We start from the raw sequence: 15,648 nt of genomic DNA on the forward strand, positions 1-15,648 counted from the left end.
CCCACTCTCCTCTCCTCAACATCAGAACACAAATGTCAGTTCGGCGATGCAGTTCAAATGTAAACTTCATGAAATGTAAGCCTTACATTTATGAACATGTGCTGAGCTTTGCTTTGCAGTGAGGTCATGTGGTCCTACCCCAGAAATGAACATCAGCTAGAGTGGTTTTTAGACGTACCCCACAGGCGAGGTGCCAGTACTTGTGTGGGCACCTTGGCATCAGTTTGCTGAGGATTATTTGTCACATGCTTCCTCTTAAACCAAAACTTCATTTGACTTTAATAGGCAATGCCTGTTAGTGTTGTTACTGTTTACAAAGCTTTCATTTCTTTAGTATGTGAGAAATTACATTGCAAAACTGACTTCTGAGTTTTCAGATTGTATTTCATGGTTGAAAACATGGAAACTAAATGTGATTTGTGAAAGTATAATATCCTTTCCATTTAAAAAAAAATTCAAGGAGTTCCCCTAGTGGCTCAGCAGAAACAAATACACCGAGTAACCATGAGGTTGTGGGTTTGATCCCTGACTCTGTGGGTTCCTATCACAGTGTTGCCATGATCTGTGGTGTAGGTCACAGACGAGGCTCGGGTCCCAGGTTGCTGTGGCTGTGGTGTAGGCCAGCAGCTCTAGCTCTGATTCAACCCGTAGTCTGGGAACCAACATGTGCCATGGGTGCAGTCCTAAAAAGCAGAAAGAAAAAAAATTCAGTAAATATGACTTAAGATGAGAAAAGTGTGGGATGGTGACTAAGGGAGAAAATGATATGTTTGCCGTGTAACTACTAGATTTGAGGTGTATTTAGCTCTCCAGGTGTATTGCAAGCAATTGGAAATAAGCTACCAAAGGGCAAAAGTACAGTTGACCCGAGAGCTACAGGGGTTTGAACTGTGGATCCGCTTCTTTGCAGGTTTTTTCAGTAGTAAATACTGTAGTACTGCACCATCCAAGGATGCAGAGAGAACAAACCTGAGTGCAGAGGGCCGGCCGTAAATCCTACGTGAATTTTCAGCTACTTGGAGGGTCAGGACCTTTAACTCCAGGTTGCTCAAGCCTCAACTGCAGTTGAAAGCTACATGAGTCGTATAAGTGCTTTATTCAAAATAAATGCAAGTCGCATGGATTTTTTGGTTTCCCAGTGCATTATAAGGGTTATGTCTAGAGTTGCCATTGTGGCTCAGCAGGTTGCAAACCTGACTAGTACCCATGAGGATATATGTTCGATCCCTGGCCTCTTGGCTCCGCGGGTTAAGGATCCGGCTTTGGTGTGAGTTGTGGTGTAGGTCACAGACACAGCTCAGATCTCACATTACTATGGCTGTGACATAGGCTGGCAGCTGCAGCTCCGATTTGACCCCTAGCCTGGGAACTTCCCTATGCCGCGGGTGCACGCCTTAAAAAGCAAAAAAAAAAAAAGTTAGGTTTATACTATACTGTAGTTTATTAAGTGTAATATTATGTCTAAAAAAGGAACTTATCCTTAATTTGAAAATGCTTTATTGCTGGAAAATGATAAGCATTATCTGATCTTTTAGTGAGTCAAGTCTTTTTTGCTGGTGGAGAGTCTTGCCTCAATTTTGATGGTTGCTAAAGCCTGGGGTGACTGGACATTTCTTAAAGTAAGAAAATGAATGAAAAATTCTTGTATTGACTCCTTTCATCAATGATTTCTCTGTAGCATACAGTGCTATTAAGTAGCACTTTACCCACAGTGGCATTTCTTTCAAAATTGGATTCAGTCCTCACACCCTGCCACTGCTTTAAGTTTAGGTAATATTCTAAATGCTTGGTTTCAATAGATGCCATCTCAAGAAAGCACTTGCTTTTTTCATCTGTAAGAAGCAAGCAACTCCAAGTCCACTCAAGTTTTATCAGGAGATTGCAGCAAGTCAGTCACATCTTCAGGCTCCCCTGGATGTAACTCTACATCTCTTGCTGGTTCCACATCTTCAGTGACTTCTGGCGCTGAAGTCTTCATTTTTCAAAGTCATCCATGCGGGTTGGAATCAACCGCTTCCAAACTCCTGTTAATGTTGGTATTCTGACCGCTTCCCGTGACTCACAAATGTTCCTAATGGCACTGGGAATGGTGAACACGGTAACCACTCACACTTGTGTTGACGTAGCCCGTTTCCTCTCCTGATGCTGATTTTGAAATTTATAGTTAAGCCGTCTGCTTATGTAAGAAAACTAAATTACTGACATTCTGTGTTTTCCTGGGTTCTTTTCCAAAATACAACTTGAGTCTGAAATCTTCGCAGTGCTGTGAATAAAGAAGGCTATCTTGAATCTTAAGTGGATGTAATAAAGCAGGAAAAAGTCGTCTTGTTTTTTTAAGGGCCACACCTGCAGCATATGAAGTTCTCAGGCTAGGGGTTGAATCGGAGCTACAGCTGCCAGCCTACACCACAGCCACAGCAATGCGAGATCTGAGCCTCGTCTGCGGCCTCCACCACAGCTCACAGCTACTCCAGATCCCTGATCCACTGAGCAAGGCTAGGGATCAAACCCATATCCTCGTGGATACTAGGCAGATTCATTTCCGCTGGGCCACAACAGGAACTCCTAGAAAAAAAGTTTTTAATTAAAATCAAACAACTCTTAGTCTAAAAGCACACTGAAGATCAGAGATGTCCTAGGATCTTTCTCACACCAAGAGCCAAGTTTGGGTATAGAGAAACCAAGAATTAGGGATGTTACAGGCTGTTGATTCAAGCCCAGGATTTTACAGGGAGGAATAAGCCCAAAGAAGTCAATTGGGTTGTTCCAGGTCACACATCAAGTTATTGGCAGAACCAATAATCTACCTTAGTGCTTTTTTATGTTTTTATTATTTTATTTTATCTTTTTGCCTTTTCTAGGGCTGCTCCCGCGACATATGGAGGTTCCCAGGCTAGGCGTCTAATTGGAGCTGTTGCCACCGGCCTACGCCAGAGCCACAGCAACGTGGGATCCAAGCCATGTCTGCGACCTACACCACAGCTCACGGCAATGCCGGATCCTTAACCCACTGAGCAAGTCCACGGATCGAACCCACAACCTCATGGTTCCTAGTCGGATTTGTTAACCACTGCACCACGACGTGAACTCCCTTAGTGCTTTTTTTAAAAAAAGAAAATTTTGGAGGGGAGTTACGCTTGGGGCTCAGCAGAAAAGAATCTGACTAGTATGTTTGAGGACGAGGGTTTGATCCCTGCCCTCACCTGGGGGATCCAGCATTACCATGAGCTTCAGTGTAGGTCGCAGACGCTGCACGGATTCTGAGTTGCTGTGGCTCTGGTGTAGGCCAGCAGCTGCAGCTCCAATTCAACCCCTAGCCTGGGAACCTCCATATGCTGCAGGTGCGGCCCTAAAGAGAAAAAAACCCTGGAGTTCCTTCTGTGGTGCAGTGAGTTAATCCGACTGCGTGGCTCGGGTTGGATCCCCAGCCTGGCAGGGGGTTAAAGGATCCAGCATCGCCACAGCTGCAGCTCTGCTTCAATCCCCAGCCTGGGGAACATCCACCTGCCCTGGGTGCGGCCAAAAAGAAACAATCGATGTGTGATTGATTTATCAGGCCTGACTGCAGGTGATTTAAAAGGCTTTCCTGGCAGAGCTGGTGGGGCGGCCCTCCAGACCTGGGGCACAGCCGGCCCACTTCCGTTTCTGAATGGGGTTGCAGTCAAGAACTCAGGGCCCAAGGCAAGTAAATTTATATTCCTACCTGTCACCTTCATTCCACAGGTTTCTATCCGAGGAACTCTGCCTCCTTGGTGGGAGGGGGGTGACGGGTGACGGAAGCTTGATGACTTCCACTTGCAGCCTGTCCGCCTCGGCCGCTCACTAACTGCTTCAGGGTCCGCAAGATGCAGAGTCTTCGGGTAGAGGGTGCCTTCAGCTGGAAGATACCCACCCCGTAGCTCTGATCCCCTGACCCTTGGCTGGGACGCCTTTTCATGGGGGAATATGAACAGCGGGATTGGCACTCTCTCCAGTCTCAGCCTCTTGCTTATTCCATTACAGCGAGTGAAGACAACTCTGATTTTGGGCTCTTTGAGCTTTGAGCTCCTCGCACACCTGGCAGCTCAGCTAAGCTCCTTCATGAGCCAGATCCACAGGCAGCCCTCTGTCAAGGGACCAAAGAGGCAGGAATATCAATAAATCTTTCTTCACTCAAATGTCAACCCTTGTCTTTGGAATCTCAGGGAATATCCTAGGCTGTCACAGGGGCCCCGCAGGAAAGCTCAGCGGTCATCTTTCAGTTGGTCCAAGCACTGTCCTAAGTCTGCCTTTGCTAATTGACAACCAGAGTCCTAGAGGACTTTAAATAGTGGTGCCCGCCCTGGATGCACATTAGAATCAGCTGGGGGCCTTACTCGTGCCAGACCTTCCTGCTAGAGCATCTGGCTTTAATTTCACTGACTTAGAGAATGAATACGCATCTGCTTCAGGGACACCCCGGAGCTCCCATTTTCCAGCTCTGTCCCACTGTGGAGGATTCCCATCACTATCCTGAGCCTCAGCTTCCTCTCCTGTGATATCGGGGGGATAACACTGCCTCCCAGGGGGTGTTTATGAGGATTAAGTGAAACAGGTGTCTGGAAACGCCTGGAACATAATACGTGTACAGTAAGTTGTGGCTCCATCAGAGCATGAATCAAGGGAGTTCCCTGAGATCTCATCGGTAATGAACCTGATTAGTATCCATGAGGACGTGTGTTCGATCCCTGGCCTCACTCAGTGGGTTGAAGATCCGGCATTGCTGTGAACTGTGGTAGCTACAGGTCTGATTCGACCCCCTAGCCTGGGAACTTCCATAAACCATGGGTGCGGCCCTAAAAAGAAAAGAAAAACAAAAACAAAAAAAAACGAATCAAGAGAAATTTTCTGGCGTTCCTGTTGTGGTGCAGCTGGAATGAATCTGACTAGGAGGCATGATGTTGTCGGTTCGATCTCTGGCCTTGCTCAGTGGGTTAAGGATCTGGCGTTGCCGTGAGCTGTGGTGTAGGTCCCAGGCGAGGCTCAGATCCCTCGTTGCTGTAGCTCTGGCATAGGCCAGCAGCTGTAGCTCTGATTCCACCCCTAGCCTGGGAACCTCCATATGCCACAGGTGCGGGCCAAAAAAGCAAAAAAAAAAAAAAAAAAAAAAAAAAAAAAAAAAAAAAAAAAAAGAGAGAGAAATTTCCTGTGAGTCCAAGAGCGGGAGAGACTACTTGGAAGAGTTAGACTTTCCTCCTTAAGGAGGTACACTGAGATTTGGTTGGGAAGAGAAGCCACGAAGCCACCCTCAGACACGAGCAACCAGGGCTCCTGCCCTGGGTCCTGCACTTAGAGGACCACACTCTGACCTTCTTCTGTCTGCATCTTGCCCCACGAGGCAAGGAGTCCACAGGGGCCAAGTGCCACGCCCGCGGGAGCTCACGCCCTCACCTTCTAATCACGCATCGGGCTCAGGGAGCCCGGCCTGAACAGCCCAAGGCTGCTTCCTTCATCTTCCCCAGGCCAGTCCTCCTGAGAGGGGACCATGCTTCCAGTCTGCCCCTTTGGTACCAAGGGGCTTAATGGAGGCTCTTTGAAGTTCAAGGATCTTGGATTTGAGGGCTGGGAGTCTACAGACATGTGTGTGAACCCCTTTCAGGGTGTGGGGCAGAGCCAGGCACAGGGAGAGAAAGGGGGAGGCTGGGGGCCAGGGGCTCTCCCAGTGCTTTCCTTCTGGCCACACAGGCGTTATGGGTCTGACACCAGTGTCGGTTTTACAACAATGTGAACCTGAGCATTTACGTTTCAGAATTTTCTGGTATATTTGTTGCTGTTATTTATTTATTTATTGGGCCGCATTCACGGCATGTGGAGGTTCCCAGGCTAGGGGTTGAATTGAAACTGTAGCCACTGGCCTATGCCACAGGCAGGGATCCGAGCACCGTCTGTGACCTGCACCACAGCTCCCAGCAACGCCGGATCCTCAACCCACTGAGCAAGGCCAGGGATCGAACCCACAACCTCATGGTTCCACAATGGGAACTCCCTATTTGTTCCTGTTATTAATTTCACACTTTTTACAATCAAATAAATGCCTAGCTCTAAGCCTGGAATGTCGTAAGTGTAACAGAATCCAAACATACATGATGCTGCTCAGATGTGCTCAAGCATCTTGCTTGGCAGCAGGACTGCAGCTGGAAGGGAAACTGCCAGTTGGAAAGCTGCTTTCTTCCGGTTTATAAACGTCTCTTTTGGACAAAGGTCTTCTCCCTCCCCTTCTTCCTCCCCTCATCCCCAAAAGCATCAGGGTGGAGGAGGCTGACCATTGTCATGGCGAAGGTGACAGTGGGTGGGAGGTCAGATTTGTGTGTTCTTCCCACTGGTTCCTGCTATGACTCCATTTGACCAGGGTCCCTCTCACCTGATTCTTGAGCCTCAGCCTCCAGCCTCACTGCACCTGCTGGGGTGGCTCCTGCCAGGCTGCTGATGCGCTGAAACTCAGCGACAAGTTCCACTCAGCTCCCAGCCAATCCTCTTAGAGGCCCAGCTAAATTCCCTCCCACCTGCCCCTCCAACGCAACTCACGTGGCCTTTATTTAGCTGTTCCTTCTCGGCTACCTTGTTATCTTCCACTGACAATAGGAGGAGAGGTGGGAGGAGGGCTGCCATACAGAATTCCATGCAGGTACTGCAGTGGCACAAGGCTGTCCTCAGCCAATTCAAGCTTGCGTGCCCAACACACAGGCCAAGCAAGCTGAAACGTCGGAGTTTGGAACAGAGAAAGGCTTACTGTAGGGCCGAGCAAGGAGAAAATTGGCTCATGCCCCCCTAAAACTCAGAACTGTCCCAAGGGTTTCACCAAAGGGTTTTTAAAGACCAGGTGTCAGGGGTGTCCCAGGATATGTGATCAGCTCATGCACGAGGTCTCTAAGTGCTTGGTGTTGAGGTAACAGGGCGGTTAGGTTGCCAGTCCTTAGGCACCATCTGTGGGTCTGGGGCTCTGTGATCATGGTCACTAAGTAGTTAATTTCCTTCATTTGGTGGTAGTTTTTTGTTTTATTTATTTTTTACTTTTTAGGGCTGCACCTGCAGCATATGGAGCTTCCCAGGCTAGGGGTCTAATCGGAGCTGTTGCTGCCGGTCTACACCACAGCCACAGCCAAGCCAGATCAGAGCCTTGTCTTTGACCTCCACCACAGCTCATGGCAATGCCAGATCTTTAACCCACTGAAGGAGGCCAGGGATCAAACCCACATCATCATGAATGCCAATCGGATTCGTTTCCACTGCATCACGACAGGAACTCCCAATTTTGGTGGTCGTTTTTAGCATCAGAGAAACTCAGGAAATAAACTCAGGAAATAGGCATGAGATACTATCACTGGGGCCCCTCAGAGAGAAGCTAAAGCAGAGGATACGGGGCTCTGCCCTGGGAAGCCCCACAATGATCCTGCTCTGTTACATGCTGGGCATTTCAGCTGTAAGTTCTCATGCAGCCCTCATGTTACGGGCCAAATTGTGTTCCCCCAAATAAAAATCTTGAGACCCTAACCCTCAGATGTGTTTGAAAATAGAGACTTTCAGGAGGCAATTAAGGTGATTAAGGTTATGGAAGGTCACAAGGGTGGGCTATAATTGGATAGGACTGGTATCCTTATAAAAAGAGGAAGAGACGCGAGGTGGGAGGTCTCTTCTTCGCTTTCTCTCTCTCCTTGTGCTCAGAGAAAAGGCCATGCGAGGACGCAGGGGAAAAGTGGCCACTGACAAGCCAAGGAGAGAGGCTTCACCAGAAACCAACCTCACTGAAACCTTGACCCTGGACTTCCAGCCTCCAGAACTGTGAGTAGGTAAATGTCTATTGTTTAAGCTTGTGGTATCTTATTATGGTGGCCCCAGCAGCCTGACACCTAAAGATCCCAGTAATTCTTTCTGGAATCCAAACATGTCAGATGCGCAGGGTCACTGCTACCTACGTGCTGAGCCTCGCTGCCCACTGGTGTTACCGTCTCATACTTTTTCCCGTGCCTTTATCCTCCAAAACCAGATTTCAGCTTCCCTCCTGGATTTCCTTAGTCCCTTTTCCCCATCTTTCTCCTTAGCATGTTGCCCCATGGGGCCCAGGCACGCACCTTCAGCTCAGAGACATTCTTTAGGAGGTTTTTAGGGTTTTTTTTTGTTGTTGTTGTTGTTCTTTGGTTTTTTTGGCCCCACCTGCCACATGCAGAAGTTCCCTGGCCAGAGATTGAACCTCCACCGCAGCTGGGACCCACGCCACAGCTGCGGCAATGTCGCGTCCTTAACCCACTGAGCCACGAGGGAACTTCTGTGGTTCTTTTCCGTGCTGTTTCTCCATTGATGATCCCACTTCAAGCAGCTTCAGACACGTACTATAAATTCTCTCTGCATGTATGTGCGCATGCTCGTAACCAGGGAAAAGAGGCCACGTTCCTCCTACTCTGTCCCTGATCTGGAGCGACAGACAGCTGTAAGGAGGCTCCCCGGGTTCCTTATTGAGGCTGAGCTGGCTCTGAGGAAGGACCAGACCCTGTAAGATTCTGAAAGTAATCATTCTCTTTCCTGGGAGTCCATTCCCAGCCTCACGGTTTCATCCCGGCCATGAATTAATTAGCCTAGAATTGGAGAGGGGGCTTTTCCACATAAAGAAGCCGGCATAAAACCTCCGTGGAAAGACCATAGATTCTGGCATCAGACTCCTGGGCATTTGATTTCTGGCTGTGGGGTCTTATAATAGATTTTTTTTTTTTTTTTTTTTTTTTTTTTTTTTTAGGGCTGCCCCTGTGGCGTATGGAGCTTCCCATTCTAGGGGTCCAATCTGAGCTACAGCTACTGGCCTACACCACAGCCACAGCAACATGGGATCCGTGTCACGCCTGCAACCTATACCACAGCTCACGGCAATGCCGGATCCTTAGCCTACTGAGCAGGGCCAGGGATCGAACCAGCATCCTCATGAATATTACTCAGATTTGTTTGTGCTGAGCCACGATGGGAACTCCCTTACTGGGGGATCTTAAGCAAAATGTCAGCTCTCTGAACTGCGGTTTTCTCATCTGTTAAGTGGGAATGATGATCCTTGCTTTGCAGGGTTTGAGGATTTCACAGTGTTTAAGGAGATGCCTGGTTTGAGATTTTGCAGACATTTTACTCCACTCACCCTCTTCTTTCTGAGTCAGTCTAGCCAACAAATCTGAACTGTAGCTCTCCCCCTGCATTTTAGCTTTTGTGTGTGTGTATGGTGGGGGAGTGGAGGAGAGGAGAAGCGGTGGCTGCCTTTCAAAAACCTGACTTAATCTTCTTGTTGGAGTTCCCGTCATGGCTCAGTGGTTAATGAATCTGACTAGGAACCATAAGGTTGTGGGTTCGATCCCTGGCCTCGCTCAGTGGGTTAAGGATCCGGCGTTGCCATGAGCTGTGGTGTAGGTCGCAGACGTGGTTCCAATCCCACGTTGCTGTGGGTCTGTTGTAGGCTGGCGGCTACAGCTCCCATTATATCCCCAGCCTGGGAACTTCCATATGCCACGGGTGCGGCCCTAGAAAAGGCAAAAAATATATATATATATTCTTGTTGTGTTAAGGAAGTGTACCCTCAAGAAGTGTGGACTAACCATAATCTCTGTGCAAGTATAGCTTTCGCTAGGCAGAGCCACTCTCCAAATGATGCATTGGTCCCGATGAAATGTTAATGACCTTGGCAATTGGCAATGGGGATTTCTTGAATGTGAGAATGAATAAATGAAAGGCTTTTTCTTTTTTTTTTTTTTTTTTTTCTTTTTAGGGCTTCACCCATGGCATATGGAGGGTCCCAGGCTAGGGGTTTAATTGGAGCTGTAGCCGCTGGCCTACACCACAGCCACAGCAATGCAGGATCTGAGCCGCATCTGCGACCTACACCACAGCTCATGGAAATGCTAGATACTTAACCCACTGAGCAAGGCCAGGGATTGAACCTACATGCTCATGGATACTAGTCAGATTTGTTGCTGCTGAGTCATGAACTCCATGAAAGGCCTTTTTAAGGCCAGGTTTTGGAACAGTCCCAGCAATCCCGGGATCGCTCACTCTGGTTCCATTTGAGCTGGTTTGGAGAGCCAGAATTCAATGCACTGAGCCTCAGGGTCTGCAGGAAATGCCTTTCTGGGAATCATCTCAGATGTTTTGTGGATGCCACTTTGGGTGTGCGATACCTTGTAGTGGGAATACTGTGCAAGGTGCACTCATATCCTACCTTCCCAACTTTGATTTGCTGTTTTGAAATCTAAGAACCTTTTCCGATCCCACGTTGCTGTGGGTCTGTCATAGGCCGGCGGCTACAGCTCTGATTAGACCCCCAGCCTGGGAACCTCCATACGCCGCAGGTGCGGCCCTAGAAAAGGCAAAAAAAGACCAAAAAAAAAAAAGACACAAAAAAAATCTTGTTGTGTTAAGGAACTGTACCCTCAGAAAGTGCAGACTAACCATAATCTCTGTGCAAGTATAGCTTTCAGTAGGCAGAGTCACTCTCCAAATAGCACAGGGAGGGGGAGAAAGAACAGGAAGCCAGAAAGCCCTGCTCTGTGTAGGTCCTTGTGTTGGGACTTGTGTTGGGAGGGGAGATAAGATCCCACTGGTGCACAGGAAATAGCAGTGGATTTAGAGCCCAAAAGACTGGCAATTGGGTCCTGCCTCCTTACTGGCTGTGCAAACTTGGGCGGCCAGTTGACCTTCAGAAGCGCTGTCGTTTTGCATGTGAAAAGGGAAATGATAACAAAGCCATTTGGGGTTGGGGTGACGATTACAGGGATTAGGGGAGGCAAAACGTTTACTTGAAGAAAGTACCAAATACATATTATGGTGAAGACTCTGGCTTGGAGTCAGACAGATTGGACTGTATTGCTGTCCATCATTATCCAGTGCCATCCCTAGAAGCAGGTTGGGTCAAGCAACTTGGTCCATGTGTGGGAAGTGCCCCTTCATTTCCCAGGAGGATTTTATAAGGTCATTGATATTTCCTCAGCTCTCTTCCCCTGCCCCTTTGATAAGAAACGTGTGAAGAGGGACCCTGAGTGATTAGAGTAACCAAAATTCTGAAGCTGTTCCTTTTTTTTTTTTTTTTTTTTTGGCTGCACCCATGCATGTGGAAGTTCCCGGGCCAGGGATCAGACCTGCACTACAGCAGCCATCTGAGCTGCCAATGCCAGATCCTTAACCTGATGTGCCACAAGAAGAACTCCCCAAGCAGTTCCTTGATGGGCCACTATCACCAGCTGTAGCTCTTTTAGAGTTGGGGGCATTTGGAGATTGGGGCATAATTCAGTCTGGCCTCACTGATACATCTGGCTGCTGTGTCTTTATGATATTTAATAGAAAAACAACGCACAAAGAAAACACATACATAGTTAACACCGAACTAAGCACAGTCTTGGCAGATCTCAGGGACGGCCTGAGCTGGGTTGCTACTTGCTGCCACTCTTGGGAAGGGGCCGATAGACCCCAACGACCACAGCGTGGTCCCTCTCATAGGGCTCCAGGGTCAGCTGCTCTTGAGGCTTTAAATTCTCCTGCTGCAACTTCTTCACTTCAGAGGCAAACACCGCCTCGGCAGATGCGGTGGAGTCGATGCAGTTGGCTTTGATGGAAATGAGGAAGTGGCCCCCATTGCGCAGGAAGGTGTGGGCATTCAGAGCCACGATGCGGGACTGGTCTGGCTGGGCCACGTCAGCAAAGATCACGTCCACCATCCCAATTAACATGCGATACTTGAGTGGGTGCCGGGCATCTTCAAGGACCGGGATGATGTTGGTTCGCTTCTTGGCCACATTGACGAGATCGCGGCCGGCGCGGTGGGAAAACTCGACCGCGTAGACCAGGCCATCCGGGCCGATGATGTCGGAGACGTGGGAGACCGTGGTCCCCGAGGCAGCACCCAGGTACAGGACTTTGGACTTGGGCTTGATGTGAATCTGGTCGACCCCGCCCAGTATGGCCGCGGCCAGCTTGGAGCGGAACGGGTTCCACGTGCGGTACTCCTGTTTCACGCCACCCTCGGTCACCGTGACCCGCCGCTCACCGTATACCGACTGGCCTGGCACCATGTTCAGCGTGACCAGCGCATCCTCCGCCCCGCGGTAGATGAAGACGCCCTCGTGCCGGTGCGGTTCCACCGACACGACGTGGGCGCCCTTCCTGCGGCGGTTCTTGCTCTTGCCAGAGCCGCGCCGCTGCCCGCCGCCCCCGCGGTCCCTGCCGTCTCCGCCACCACGCCCCCGGCCCCGGCCGCCGCCAAAGCCTCGCGTCCGCGCTCCGAAGCCGCCCTTGCCTCCCTGGCCGCCGCTGTTGCCTCCTGCTCCCTTGCCCCCTCCTCCGCCGCCTCTCCCTCCGCCCCAGCCGCCGCCCCAGCCGCCACCCCCGCGGCCGCCGGATCCGCCCCCGCGCGCGCTCACTGCAGACTTCATGGTGCGTCCTGGGCGCTTGGGTGGGTGGCGGCGGATGGCAGGGGTTTCTATGGCTCAGAGCGGTTGCCAGGGGCGCTGGTACCTGGGAGCCGTTGTCAGCTATCTCTGGTGGCTGGGAGAGGGTCACCAGAGACTCCAGGCAGTGGTCCTGACGCTTGACGAAGGTGGGCGGGAGCGGCTGCCTGCCGGGTTAGCCACGGCGGCGGGGACCAGCTCTATTGCAGTCTCCGTATCCCCGGAGCCGCCCTTTGACGCAGGGACAGGCGTGATTGCATCACACCCGCTGAGGCGACCCTGCAGCCCCGGAAGCCCCTCTTCCCAGCTCGCGCGCAGACGCAGCCTGCTTCCTTGTGATCTCTCCTTTCCCTCTTACCCACCTTCTGCTTCTCAGGGCCCCTGACACTTTTCCTGGGCAGGAGAGCAAAGAGACAAAGCATCAGCTTCAGTCTTTGCTGCTCCACCGTCTGAGGAAGCTAACCTGACCTTTTCTGAAGGTCTTGTCTAAACTTGGGCATGTTTCTTGACCTATATGGGTCCCATTATTCCATCTGTAACACAGAACCTACCTCACAGGTTGTTTTTTTTTTTTAAAGCAGCACATGCACTTGCCCCTGCCATGGTGCATGCTAAATGCTGTAGACGCATTAGCTTTTCGTTTTGTTTTCTATGCATTCCTTGTGGTCAATTTTTAATTGAAATGTATTGCTGTTAGAGCTTTTGCCCTCTGAAAGTGGCTCTAGTCCTTTTACTCAGGGTTGTTGGTACAGATAATCTGACAAACCTTTAAGTAGCGTACCTGTGCTCCCATTTAGGTATCCACATTGAAATTTTTATCCTAAAGGGACGATCCCAGCAGTAAATGTGGTAATTAGAAATAGCGAGGGTGGTGGCAGTGGCGGTGGTCAGCATTGTCATGGAAGTGTTGGTGGAGGTGAGATGAAATAGACTAAGAGCTGTTAAGAAGATAGAATTCACAGGGCTTTCTGTTACACTGGGTATACAAAGACAAAAAGGAAAGTTCCAAACCAGGGATTGCCAAAGGATAGTGGCTTCTCGATGTGGTTAATAGCCTGAAAGTTACAGCCCTAGTTGCTTTCTGCTTAGCTCTGCCCTTTTCCATCAACGATGCTAAATCCTAGAACCTGGAGATGTGGGGCAGCAAGAATGTAATAATTCATCAGCACGAATGGGGACACAGAGCCCTAAATCGTATAATACACATCAGAAAGAGCTGAAATTTCATGTTTATTCTAATATTTGTTTCAAAGACCTACTCTTTGAATATGCAACATCCTTCTGATCATTAAAAAAAAAAAAAAATCGACAGCACCACGGACAGCAAAACTGGAGTCAGTTTGGACGCCTGCACATTCTGTCAGGACCACGGACAGCAACATAGTGGGGGCTGTTTACTATTAGAGCTTGCTGTGGGAGGTCAACCAAGAGCCACTGGAGATGGTGTAGGTAGGTGGTGGAGCTTCTTATTAGTGGGGCTAAGTGTCTGGATCAGAGAGAGACTGAACATACCTGAGTATTAGGGCAAATACCAGTTAGGATGCACACAGCAAAGTTTCGATTCTACCCTGGGCTAGGAGTCTGTCCTCTTGTCTCAAATTCATGGACAGCGACACCAGGTCTGGTTTTCTCTGATGGCCAAAATGCCTCCTTAATGTGAGCCAGAAGTCTATGTGTTAGAATGTGGACAAGGGGTCGGAGAGTACAATATATTGTTCCTTAGGTGGGTGACTCACATAAGACACTCTCCTTAGAGGTTTCTACTCTTACTACTAGGGGTGTTTTCCAAACTGATGAGCTACGCTGGGTGTCTTGGCTTGGATTTCCCCAAATCAGACCTGGAATTGTGTCAACTTGACTAGACCACAGGATGCCCAGATATTTGATCAAATGTTATTCAGGGTTTTTCCACGAGGGTGTTTTGAGGTGCAATTAACATACAATTGGTAGAAAGCAGCTTGCCCTCCATCATATGGGTCGCCCTCACTCAATAGATTGAAGACCCAAATAGAACAAAAGAATGACCTTCCCCTGAGTAGGAGAATTCTCCTGCTTGACAGCCTTTGCATTGGTACATTGACTTTTCTGGTTCTGTAATACCCTGCCTGTTTTGGGCATGGAACTGCAACATTAGCTCTGCACATTTTAGATTAGCCAGCCTCCATAATTATGTGAGCCATATGGATATATAGATGTGGCTGTGGATGTAGATATAAAAATATAAATATGGGACTATAGATAGGTAGATACACATAAATCTATCTTAATGGTTCTGTTTTCTCTGGAGAACCCTAACAAATAGGACTTGGGTCCAGGTGGTTTCTTTGGAGGTGATTTCAGGAAGCACATGTAGGGGTGGGGAAAATGAGATAGGGAGAGTAGAAAGGCTAAGAAGGGGTTCATTACTGAGCAGATTAAGGCTCAGTTGTTCCAAATAGCCTTTTAGAAACTGTCTAGAGGACATCTTCGAATTGTTCCACTGCAGGCTGGGTGGCTGGTGTAGTAATGCACCATTTTCCCTTCCCCTATTTTCAGGAGTTGTCTCTTGGGCATTAACTGTCTTATCCATTGAATTGCCCTCGTGTGTGGCTCAGCAGTTTCCTCTGATGCTTTAGAGAGCCCTGGGGCAGAGAAGCAGGCACTTGGAATGGCGAGCTGTAGTCATGCTCATAGCTATTTACCACACTGCAGGTGAATTCAGAGGTGGGCTTATGGGAGATTACACAGGCATCAATGGTGCCTGCCTCACTTAGTCACACAAACGCATATATAGCCAGAGCTTTGTTGTGCAACCAGAACTTAGAGAAAGTACATGACTCATAAAGGTTATTATATCATGAAATAAAGCCATACCATAAAGGTATTAATACTACCTGTAATAGAGGCATTTCACAGTCAAAAACCTCTGTTGATGAGCCTTAGCATTTGTACATCTGGGACATAGTGTCACGGAGGTCTGCAGTTATATTTGAATAGCTTATTCCTTCTTTGCTATTATTCAGGGTCCTAAAGCCCAGTCCTCCACAATGAACCCTCTCCACTATGCTGCCAGACCACTGAAGGAGATCAGAATCCAAAACCAAGAGATCCAGCAAACTTTCACCTGAATAGTTTAGATAATTCTCTTTGCCACTCCATGTATAAGCTTCGGAGGGCACACCTACTGACACATTCTGACCATTGGCTTATCACTTCCTGCTATGTCATCATTAACTCACCTTTA

At 48.9% G+C, this 15,648-nt stretch overlaps 1 protein-coding gene across 1 annotated transcript; it reads right to left on the minus strand.

Annotated features, from left to right (window-relative positions):
• Positions 11,301-14,327, minus strand: LOC100512568 (rRNA/tRNA 2'-O-methyltransferase fibrillarin-like protein 1). The gene has a single exon (XM_003134071.4). The coding sequence runs from the start codon at positions 12,408-12,410 to the stop codon at positions 11,412-11,414; it is 999 nt and encodes a 332-aa protein (XP_003134119.1). The 5' UTR covers positions 12,411-14,327; the 3' UTR covers positions 11,301-11,411.

This window comes from Sus scrofa, chromosome 16 (assembly GCF_000003025.6).
Source record: "Sus scrofa isolate TJ Tabasco breed Duroc chromosome 16, Sscrofa11.1, whole genome shotgun sequence".
NCBI classification, from domain to species: Eukaryota; Metazoa; Chordata; class Mammalia; order Artiodactyla; family Suidae; genus Sus; species Sus scrofa.